The following is an 11731-nucleotide window of genomic DNA, read 5'->3' on the forward strand; positions in this document are numbered from 1 at the left end:
ATTTCCAATTAGATTACTTGTCTTACTTCCTGCTTTTGATGGAGTTTATTGGTTGTAAATTGGTTGTTCATGATAAAAGAAACAGTTTTAATTAGAAATGAATAAATTGCTCTGATAAAACTTGGTTCTCTTTATTGTTTTTAACTATTTGCAGAAACTACATTTGCCTCATTCATCTCCAGAAGTAGCAAAATGTACAACTGTGAAATGGGCATTCATTCTAAGGAACTTGAAAAAGGGTCTTAAAAAAGCTATTTAAGTGTCCAAAAGTAAAAGTAAAAGTATTTACCTTTAAACATGTACATTCTGCCGGTGCCATCAGTAGTGATGGCGTCCATTTTGAAGTCACTGCATTTCAAGGTTGTGCTTTCACCTCCATGACCTGCAGAAAAATTAAAAAAATAATTAATAAACCTTATAAATTATTTCTAATTTGTAAAATGTTTTTGTTAGAAAAAAAAAAAAAATTCTCACCAAAGTCGGGGCAGCGCATAAAATACCTGCGTGCGTCCTTGGGGTAACTACCGGTCACCTCCCCGGTTACAGGTTGGAAACGGGTGAAGTTGTGTCCATGGAAACAATAGTAGTGCTCCAACCAACGGAAGACGGAGGTACAGGCGGGAAGGTGGGGCCATGTCTTGGTCTTCACAGTCTTTGTGGCAATATCATAAACGTGCACATCTTGACCTGCAGGAATAATGCCACAACCATTTAACCATTAATTCTTGTATTTGTATGTCTTTATGGACTGCAGATGGTAATTAGAGCTACTGTCTGGTACAAAGCATCTTTTCTGTGATTAGTGCTCCTGTACATGGTCCCTAGTGACAAATAAACCAAAGAAAGAAGAGTCATATGGAATAAAAATAAATAAAAATGGATTGTAAGGAACATTAATCAAAGATCTGTTCCATTTTCTTCTTCTTTCCTACAGCAGCACAGGCGTACCTTTGAAGAACAAAACGGAATCGGTGACGCACTCTCCTTTGGGACACTCCACAGCCGCATCCAGGTGGGTGGGAACTCCAGGAAAATCCTCTTGGATGTCTTTTGGATAGCCTTCCTCAAGAGTCTGTTCAAAGTAACTAAACACTTTGTCATCCTGTAAAATATCATTATAACACAAAACATATGAGTTAATTATCTTTTTTTCCCCTAAAAGTAATTATAAATACAAAGAAAACTTTGCATCATTTTTCTTGAATATGTTTTACTTCTTGTTTTTTATTTAGTTTTTGACCTGTGTTGCTTGTGATGCTTTCTTGGAAAAGTGCATCACAGATAAACTTTACCTGCTTTATTTCATATGTACCTTTTTAAATACTGATTTAACAAAAAAATATATACTAAAATTTGCTCAGATCATTCCTATATTCAAAGTTGATGCTTTGATCTTAATGGAAAAGTCCAAGAAAACCCTCAAATGTTGTCCAAGATAGGTATGTCATTTTTATTCTTATCTGACACCATTATTTTAATATTTTTTTGAAAACCATAATCACGAGTTTTAAAAAATCTTCACTTTATGACTGTAAAATAATAGGTGTGCCACAAGGCTGTCTTCTTGGCCCCGTATAATTTGTCTGTTCTTTGCATCTTCTTCAATTGGCATACAAAAAAACTCATATGGATTATTCATATATTATTACTGACAAAATGGTAGGACACCCAGAAGACTGCCTTGTGGTACACCTACAGAATATGTGATCCAGTACTGGGATCTATAAACTACAAAGTGTCACTTAAACTTCATAGGAAACACTAATATTGTGTCAAATGTACTTTTTAAACACTCCACATCAACTACCATTAAGTATTTTTAATTGAATCAATAAATTACAGAAAATAAATAACAAGAAATTAATTTGACCTAATGGATTAGTGGTAACTTTCCCAATGCCCCCCACCCCCACATCAGAAATACTTCATAGAATATTAGAAAAAAAAACCAAACATGTTAAAAATCTTCACTGTAATACTGGTGTGCCACAAGGAAGTATTCTAGGCCCCCTATAATTTATAAGTTGTATAGATTTTCTTTATTTGATATTGAAATACTCACATTGTTGATTATTGCAGATTGTAATTGACAAACAGTGGGAGACCCAGAAAATTTAATTGGTGTTCTTAGATCTATAAACTACAAACTATTATCCACACTTTATATGAAACACTTTTATGTTGTCAAATATATATTTTCAAACACTACACATCTACAATCTTTGAAGTACTCTTGAGCTCTCACCTCTCATATAAGTGTACATTCTTAATTGAACCAGAAAATTATATTTAAAATAATAATCTACAAATAAGTGCCTAGAAGCCTGCCTTGTGGCACACCTTCAGAATTTGTGTTCTCTCAGATAAATGTGCATTCTTAATTGGACCATGACATTTAAAAGAAAAATGATATGTTCACTAAAATTATACCTTATGGATAATTTAGGGATTGAACCTTATATGTTGATTATTTACAGTAGGGGGCCCAGAACATTGCTTTGTGGCACACCAACAAAACTGTTAACTGTGTTCTAGAAACTACAAACTTTTGTCCAAAAGTTTTATATTATTAAATTGATTTTTTAAAAACATTTTACATCAATGACCCTTAAATATCTAGTTCTCTTAGACTCACTCTTCCCATATCTAGAGTAGACTCTAATTCAACCATTAAGTTACAGAAAATAATTTAACAGTTAATAATATAGACCTTGAGAAGTATTTAGGGATGCCCCTTACACACTTTATAGAGTACAATAAGTCTTAGAAAGTAAAGGGGAAATAAAACGCCATTCATATTTTTTTTTCTTTTTGATGAGCGCTAACTGTGACCTACCAGGAAAAGGTAGATATGGTCGTGGTCACCTTGGTTCTCTGGGTTGTGCATACGGAAAGCAGCATCAACATGACCGTTTAACTCCTTAAAATACTGAATGGATGGTTGAGCGTCACCCTCAAAGCCCTTCCAAACGTGATCCCCTTGGAAAAACAATATGAAGAGCAATTTATGGATACTGAAAATCTGAATGCCAATAAGTTAAAAAAAAAAAAAAAATTCTCACCTTTGAAGAAAAAAGTTTGACCCTTGTCGTCAGGAGTGATAGCATCGAACTCTATACCCGCACATCGATCTGGCAAAGCGGCATCTCCACCTGTGTGCAGGATTAAACTGTTACCAATAATATACTGCTACACAACAACAAAAACAAAAGATTCTCAGTACGAAACTCACCGCCTGCTGCTGAATCCTCTCTGTGGATGATAAAAAAAAAAGAATATTTTTGATTGACTCACTAACAGAGCACTGAACTGTGAGTCAATGAGCAGGCAGATAACACTCTTGGAGTGGTTCAATCGATCCAAACACTGAACTTTGTCATCCAGCCAACAGAGTTGCAAAATGAGTGGATGGATCCACTGAGATTAATCTTTTTCCAAGTAACATGCTTTGTTTGTTGGTGCTCAAAATGTCAAAAAGTGATAAAAAACTGATATTTACCACATCAGGGTGAATTTGTTCTAAAAATAATTAAACAAAATTTCTTTTGATTGTAGTTTGGCAATTCTTATACACAATGTTGTTTTAAACATTCCCACACAACTTGGTTTCAACGTTCATTCAGTTTCATTGGATCTCACCAATACTCACAATGGGGCCGCCCGTGAGAGGGCCACCATCAGGGCCACAAAGGCAGTCTTGAAGATCGGCGCCATCCTTGTCCTGCTGAAGTCGTCCCCCACTGGAGCTGTGAAGTGCAGCTTTGCAGCAGCCGAACATGCACTTTTATCCTCAAATGTGTGTGTGGGCTGGATGTTAGGAAACTGTTTGTTTGCTAGCTTGTGTGTTTGTTTGCACAGAGAAAGAACTGGAAGTTTTCCGGTTACAAAACTGATGCAAATATTTTACGTGACTCACTGTCTCGTGTACTGAAATCTCCGCATTACTCACTGGTAATAATAAGTTATAAATGAGGTAAAACAAATGTTTTATGTTCCCTTTGAGGTAATCTATGTAAAGTTCTATTGATCCGTTAGGTTAATGTTTCACAATTTTTAAGATTAGCAATTTTTTTTAGAAGAATGACAGCAACATTTGATTTAAATTAACTTTTAATGCTTTTCAGAAGTTCAAAAATCATCTTAAGTATCAGCGAACAACACTGGTTTAGCAAGATTACACAACATTATGTATTGTTTGTTTTTATGGGAATGATCCCATACTTTATTAATAAGAAATACAGACTAAACATTGTTAGAATTCCAACATAAGAATGATTTTTTGAGTATTTAGAGACAAAAACGATTGCATTTTCCAGAGTATAAGTCGCGTTTTTGTATTATTTGGTTTTAGGGGACAACTAATTTTCAGGCATTTTTCTATACTACTGTTATGCTCTGTGCTTGATCAATTTTTTAATTATGTATCTGTATCTTTCACATTCCTAAAAAACATATAATCTCATATGTTAATTTTTCTCCCACTGAAAACCCCCAGAGGGCGCTGTAGGCTTGTGTATCAATCATTGACTGTATTTAGAGAACTGGACTGAGTGAGCCCTCCCCCCTCACATTCTAAATAGGAAGTACCCCACAAAACTGAAATCCTATAGACTTCTGTAGAGAAATAAACAGCTATAACTTAGTCATTATATTTGTTAGAATAACCATTCTTGCTCTGCTACATATTTTTAACAAGTTCTGGATAATATATTTTTTTTCAAGATATTTTTGCTGTACTGCAAAATTATTCAATAAGAGTGGGCGTTTGATTTTTGATTGATAGTCTCCTGAGCCCGCTTTGAATGGAAGGGGTGTGTCCTTCTAACATACTAACTACTGATTGGAGAGAATGATGGCCAATGAAATGTAAACTGAGACCAACACGGGCCAATCATGGTTTACTGAGGATGTCTGGTTCCAACATGGCCACAGACATGTCATGGGAAAATGGTGACTGAGTTGACTTCATTTGGTTGGAACCAAAAGTAAGGCTGTGTTCGAATTACCCCACTAATCAATTACTACTAAAAAACTATATAGTGCGGGATTATATAGTGTTCTGTTTTTTAAAGGTAATTCGGACACGATGCTCACTACTTTTGTTTTGTTTTATGACGTCACCGATTTCACGAAGTGAAAATAGAATAAATACGAACATTTCACATTTATTTATGACTCCACTGTGTTCTGATGGTGAAAATGTGGATGGTTTATTCAAATATTGCATTTAAACATGTTTTTGTTAGAAATTGTTTGACTGCAATGCATTGTGGTCTATATCGGCAAATTTAGTGAGCATCGATGGACGCTAGTTTTTCGCAAAGACTTCTGGGAAATATCGAGTGCACTCGATTTTGGAATTAGTAGATTCGGACACACTAGAAAATGGCGAACACACTATATAGTGATTAGGGGGAATTCGGACACAATCTAAGTCATTTTCTGTGGGAGACGTCTCACTAGTTCAGTCCAGTTCTGTATAAACAGCCAATGGTATCAGTATCTGTTACTCTAATTCCACTAAAATGTAAAATTTTAACGATACTACTAACCTATAAAGACAATTTAGAAAGACTGAACAAAAAAAATGCTCTCTAAATTTATTCTGAAAATTGCAAACTGCAAGTTTTGAAATATTCCACCAGAAATTGATCTGGAAAGGCAAGAATCTTTGGAACTGATGCAGAGTCTGATTACAGCCTTGCAAAAGAAGATGCATCATTTTGTCTAACTTTTGGGTTGGCTGAATGGATTTAGTGATTATAAATGATATTGAGAGTTTTGGTTGACTGTTTAGCAACTTTGATCTATGTAGCTAAATAGGCATCCACGTGTAACTTTAGCGAAGACTACAGATATTAAGCCTTTTGCTCTCTATTCCACTTATAAGCATTACCTTTCAAGATGCAATGTCTGTTCTTGGTCCCAAATTCTGTTCATTAAATTTCCTTAAAAGTGAGACTTATCCTCCAGAGCAACCTGTTTTTTCTTCTTTATTATGCATATTCTTACTGCTGCAACTTATACTCCAGAGCGACTTATAGTGCGAAAAATGCGTTATATTTTAACCATGACAAAATTATCAATTGTTTTCTACACAAACATTTTAAACATTAAAGAGGTAGAGATAGAGGCAAATTCAACTCGTATTAGTGTAGCATTTGGTTATGACTAGTCCTGCCTTGACTGTACTGAGAAGTTCACTTGTAGCGGTAGATTTTGACGCAGTGATTCATGCTGTCCGACACCACCACGTGCCCATCTGGGAGAAGTGCGAGACCCCGTGGACTGTTGAGATTTTCGGACACCAGAGGCCACCCAACCCCCTTGGAGGGATAGATAAAAACACAGTGGCGCTCCTTGCCCCAGTCTGCCACCAAGACATCGCCATCGCTGTCAATGCAAAGGCCCCACGGGCAGGTGAGGACAGGCCCCATCCCAGAGCACACTCCGAGGATTTGTATAGTGTTCCAGCCAGGCTCCAGGACTCGAATGCAAGGAACTCGTCCAGACTCATTGCCTCGTTCAGATATAGCCATTAGTCCAGTTGTAAGGCAGGCTGCTACAAGGTAGGGTCTGTGGTATCCAGTTACTACCGTGCGCTCTAACCTGGCCCCAGTTTTGGGGTCCAGTTTCAGAACCGTCAGGGTGCCACGTTTGATGTCAGCAACTAAGAAATCATCTTGACTCGTTACGGTGACCCCTCTGGGAGCATCCAGCCCCTCGTTGGTGGAACCAATCGCTGTGCCTCCAAACGTTTGCAGGAATCGTCCGTGTCGATTGAACACCAGCAAAGCTCGCTCCGCAGCGCAGGTCAAGGCGATCAGTCCCTTTGAGTTTACCGCCACGTCAAAGTAGTTGCAGATTCGGGAAGACCTTTCTGATCCTGAGGGAGACACTTGTTGTACCACATTTTTGTTGAGATCCGTCACTTGAATTCGAGCATTGCCGCAGTCCACCACAAACAGCTGCCCTCTAACGGTTGCATGGACACCGCTTGGCAGGTTGAAGTCAGTTCGGCCAGAACCTTGTTTTCCAAACTGCTTGACAAGGTAAGCTGAGTCCAGAGCTGTAGAACCTCCATCTTCCTTTGTGTTCTTCAAGTCTGGCCAAATTGCTTCACTGTCATACTTGTATCGTTCTTGTTCTTTATGTTCATGTAACTCATCACCTTCAATTGCTGACAGAGACTGAGATCTGATCACTTGTTTGACACTCAAACTCTGTGGAACACAGGTTTGGGTAGCAGACGGTACCTTGATAGAATCTGCCATTTCTTTGTCAGATTCTAGTTTGTTGAAAGTTGATGGTTCAGAGGTAAGACGTAACCTGTTGACTTTTCTAACTTTTCTACATTCGGTCTTGTTTCCATTTATCAAAGGGCGTAACTTGCTCGAGAGGTCAGTTGTAGACAATGAACGGCAGCGCTCTTGCTTCAGAGATCCATTAATTGGAGTGTTAACTGTGTAGGTGGAATAGGAATCTTCACTTTCAATGGGAGATGAAGGGCTTTCACTGTCCACTGATGATTCGTTTGAGCTCTTCTTTCTCAAGAGGCATTGTTCTGAAAGAGCGAGATGTCTTTTAGAAAGACTTTGCTTGGACAGTAAGCTCTTGCGAGTAGTCTTTGGAGATGTAGACGAATCCCTGCTTTTGTCCTCACTTCCTTTAGGAGAGTAGGATAATTCTTCACATGAGACCAAGGCCTTGTGTCTTCTTTTGCCTTTCATGGTGATGCGCCTCTTGGTTTTACTTTGTCTCCCATCTGATTCATCACCCTCTGATTCACCTTGGCTGGAGATCGGTGGGTTGTCAAGGAATAGGTCAGAACACGCAGATCCTGCATCTTCATCTTGGGAGGACTCAGAAATACCGTAGGATCTTGGTGTTGGGGACTTCGAGGACTTTATTTCTTCATTGTTTTCAGTTGAGCTCGACAGATTGGTCTTATAGGCAACGCAGCCCTTGCTGGTGTTCTCCTCTACACTGCACCTTTTCCCACCTCTTGCTGGTTTTGGTTCCTTTCGAATTTCAAGTGGAATCACGTTTGAGAGTGCTCTATCACCCGAATGTAAGGGGCACTTCTGTCCCTGGAAGCCACACACACCAACAGGGTAGGCCATACTCTTCTCATGAACCTCCACTTCTCCAAAATCTAAGGCTTTGGATTGGAAAGTTGGTGTGAATATAGCCCTTTTAAGGGTTAAAGAGATTTCCCATGGTTGAGTGACCTCCGTAACACCTTTTTGTAATTGATGTTTATTAGCTTCACCAGCCGTACTTCCCCATCTTTGAATCTGTTCCCTAATCTGTCCAATTTTTCGAAGTTGCTGATCAAGAAGTGACTGGACAACCCTTACAGCTGCAGCATTCTCCCTTTTCACTTGACTGAGGTGTCGCTGGGCTTCCCTGTGGTCCTGCTCAATTTTTGTGAGAAGGCGCCGCTCTTCCCGCTGAGCCTCAATCATGGCGTTGTCCAATTCCCGGTTGACCTCTTCCACTTCAGCTTGTTGTCGCTCCTTGAGGCTCTGAAGTTCTTGCTCTCCTTGCTCCAGATTTGAAAGAGCCTGAGTCACCCATGGAGGAGGCAAAGCAGGAGCTGGAGGTGTGTAGAGAGGTTTTTGTGGGGTGAAGGACAAGGAGGATGAAGAGGTCACAGTCCACTGTTTGGAAAAACTAGAGGACAGCAAGGCTGAGAACCCAGGGAGGGCTCTTCTTTCAGAGTGGGACCTCATCAACATTGTGAAGGATTGGTTTGATTTTTACTCCTGATATGGTCCTAAAAGGGAAGAAAAGAGGACATAAAAACACATTTGAACAATTTCAACCAAACATCATTTTGAACCAAAGAAGTGTCTTTTTTTTCTTCTCCACAGGGGTGCCCGACTCCACATGTTAAATACCTTTTTAACGTTTGTGCTATCCTAGATATGTTGACGTTGGGAGTGGGGTCATCTGGACCCCACAAGACTACGCTGAACTTTTTTTTTTTCTCAATGATTTTTAATTTTAACTGGTGTCTATGGCAGACATGAAATCCTGTCCACCTTCATCTATATTTGTCATGGGATGGATAACACGTCAATGTAAGCCTTGGGTCTTCTGGACTCCACAGGATAGCATAAAGGTTAAAGACTATGTCCAATCATCTTTTCAGCCATTGTAAAAGCGTTCCCAGGGGTCTTTTAATTACAGTTTTATTGTTTTTTTCTAAAATAAAAAACACCAGTTGCTTTCTAGAACATAGTTTCTGCTGAGCGGCAGTAGTTATTTCGAATTTTGCCTCTGAGTTGTGGGCAGGACCGTTGGCGTAGAGTAAATCCGCCCTCTTCCCCTTCCCGTTGCTGAGCACTCTCTGTTTACATGCTCTCCCGCTAGCTCTCAGCCCCCTAAACCTCCAGCCTAACATTACCGCTGCAACAAAAATGGTGAGCGAAATTGGGGCTACCAGGCAGACATCTCTTCCTGAGTCCCAACAATTTGAACAAAGAAATGATCGGAAATGCGATTTTAAGCTTAATTTTCTTTATACATTTTTCAGAAAAATACAAAAAATACCAGATACAATACCGGGTGCGAACTGGATGCGGTACTGGATGCTATACCAGGTGCAAACTGGTACCTGGACGCGTTCTGAGCACCAGTCCTTGTCCAGTACCCCATCCGTTACCGCATACTTGGGCATGAGAATGTGTTAGTTAAAAACACTAAAAACTATTTTCATTAGATTGGGTTATTAAGAAAACGTGTACCAATAATCTAAAAAACAAGTGGCATGCACATGACTCATGCACATAACTAAGGTTTTTTGGATAAAATGCAAAAGTTTTCTTAAGGAGCAATTCATATTTACCAAAATTCCAGAAGTTTCTTTGTAGAAACTACAGCTAAATGCTTCAATATTGGCAAAAAATGCCTGAAACAATAGATTTATAGTATTTATTCATGTAAAAACTAAGTGAAAATGGCGATCTTTAAAACTAGAATGGAAAATAAAATTTTTATCCTTTAAAATCTCTTTATCACACTCCTTTGTTTTGTAAATCTACCTCTCTGTGCGCTGGAAAAACACCTGACACACCTGTTGATGGCGGCGCATCAGGGGACCTGTCTGTGTTAAAACTGGGTCACAGGCTCCCTTTCATTGCAACGTTATCTCTTTCACTCAGTGTTGAGTTTCTCACGGGTGCTCCTCTCAGATGACCGCCGTTCCTCCCCTTGGAGGTCTGCGTCAGACTTCACCTGATTATCTCCACCTCGGTCGGCATGTCTCCGAGCTTTCCCTCTGGTGTCAAAACCATCTCTAAGAGATCATTTCATTATTTCTGGTGTTAAATGACCAGCGATGGACAGACTGTGTGTCAATCATTTCCACTCATCAACTGCAGTCGTCTCAGGTTGCTGCTTCCGACTGCACCACAGACCGCCATTGTCACTTGGACTGGCGCTGAACTCCGTCTTTCATCCGTCTAACAAGGTCGGGGAGGCAACAGCAGAGAAAAAAAGGGCTCTTTTATGCACAAATGGATCATATTCTGGGCTGTGTGTTAACAGTGTAGACCTGAAAGGCTTTCAGTCACCTGGACCGAAACAACAAGTCTTTTAGAAGGATGGAAAAAGGGGGGTGGGGGTGTCAGTTTACCGTCACCTGTTGAGAATAAGAGGACTTCTTCCTGCAAAGTGGTTCAATTTCCTTCTCGTGGTTCAAAAATGTATTAAAAATAAGTGAAATGTCTGTTGGAAAAAAAAAAAAGTGAACTTAGTTGCAAGTTCTGGATGATTTGTTTGGGTCTTTTAATAATAAATCCCAGAGTCCTCTCTGGTTACCCACTTTAATGTTGAATGAGAGTTGCTAAGTAACCGGGCGACCTTCACAAAGGTGCCGGGACCAGAACAGAATTGATACTATCCAGGATGTTTAGAAGCATTCCAGCACCCGCAACAATAACTGTTCACCGTAAGCCCAAGGTGCAGACTTACATGGATTTTCATTCAATAAAAATGGAAAAAGCTGGGTTTTATTTTGAAAAAAGATACATTTTGCAGCAAATTATCCAAATTTAAGACACTATTTTCACACTTTGTATGTATTTAAACTATGATCTGCAATAATTATATAAGAAATAACAGCTTTTGTATCAAAATTATAGAAATATTGAGGGGACTTACCTGGTTTCAGGCTTTTCGTCTTCGTTGCTCTCCCCAATCTAACCTGCAGCCTTCACTCTTTATCCCCTCCTCTTCTCTCTGTCACACCTCCACCTCTCCTTACTTCCCTCCCTCTTTCATTCTACAGTTTTTAATGTAGCGTTTATGTATTTCGGATTCTTGGATAACAAAAAAGTCGCTCGCACATGTCCAGAAAAAGATGATTAAAATAACATTTTTTCTCCCCATTCTTCTTAATTAAAATTAAATGACTTAACTTGTGTTTTCATAGGGGCTTCAACTGTAAATTAATAATTTTTGGCTGGTTTCAACATCAGTTTTTTCTCATTAAGATAGTTTTACTGAATCTGAAGAATTTTGCCATTTTCAATAAAAAGTGAATGAATGAATGCAAAGTATCAACATTTAGTGTGCAAAGAATGAACAAGTTTGAGATTTATTACCTCATAAAGTAATATTTCACTCTATATTACTCCATATAGTAATATAATTTTTGCAATAAATACTTCTATATTCAATTTAATTAAACATAGGAAGGATTGAAGGTACCAATATAATGACA

At 38.8% G+C, this 11731-nt stretch overlaps 2 protein-coding genes across 2 annotated transcripts in view; both read right to left on the minus strand.

Annotated features, from left to right (window-relative positions):
* The window catches only part of hpxb (hemopexin b), a 6923-nt gene extending 3132 nt beyond the window's left edge, over window positions 1–3791 (minus strand). Inside the window, exons 1-7 of the mRNA XM_024294560.1 lie at window positions 3650–3791; window positions 3233–3252; window positions 3063–3152; window positions 2837–2979; window positions 949–1102; window positions 475–687; window positions 290–382 (exon numbers count right to left, since the gene is read on the minus strand). Coding sequence (XP_024150328.1) covers window positions 290–382; window positions 475–687; window positions 949–1102; window positions 2837–2979; window positions 3063–3152; window positions 3233–3252; window positions 3650–3714 — 778 coding nt within the window. The 5' untranslated portion in view covers window positions 3715–3791. The remainder of the gene's footprint in view (window positions 1–289; window positions 383–474; window positions 688–948; window positions 1103–2836; window positions 2980–3062; window positions 3153–3232; window positions 3253–3649) is intronic.
* A 1526-nt stretch (window positions 3792–5317) lies between these two features.
* LOC112159955 lies at window positions 5318–11218 on the minus strand. Its single transcript, XM_024294224.1, has 2 exons — window positions 11170–11218; window positions 5318–8779 (listed from the first exon to the last, which is right to left on the minus strand). Exon 2 carries the CDS (start codon window positions 8739–8741, stop codon window positions 6201–6203), a length of 2541 nt encoding a protein of 846 aa, XP_024149992.1. The 5' UTR covers window positions 8742–8779; window positions 11170–11218; the 3' UTR covers window positions 5318–6200.
* Between the last annotated feature and the right edge of the window lie 513 nt (window positions 11219–11731).

Source organism: Oryzias melastigma, linkage group LG2, assembly GCF_002922805.2.
Source record: "Oryzias melastigma strain HK-1 linkage group LG2, ASM292280v2, whole genome shotgun sequence".
Taxonomy (NCBI): Eukaryota; Metazoa; Chordata; class Actinopteri; order Beloniformes; family Adrianichthyidae; genus Oryzias; species Oryzias melastigma.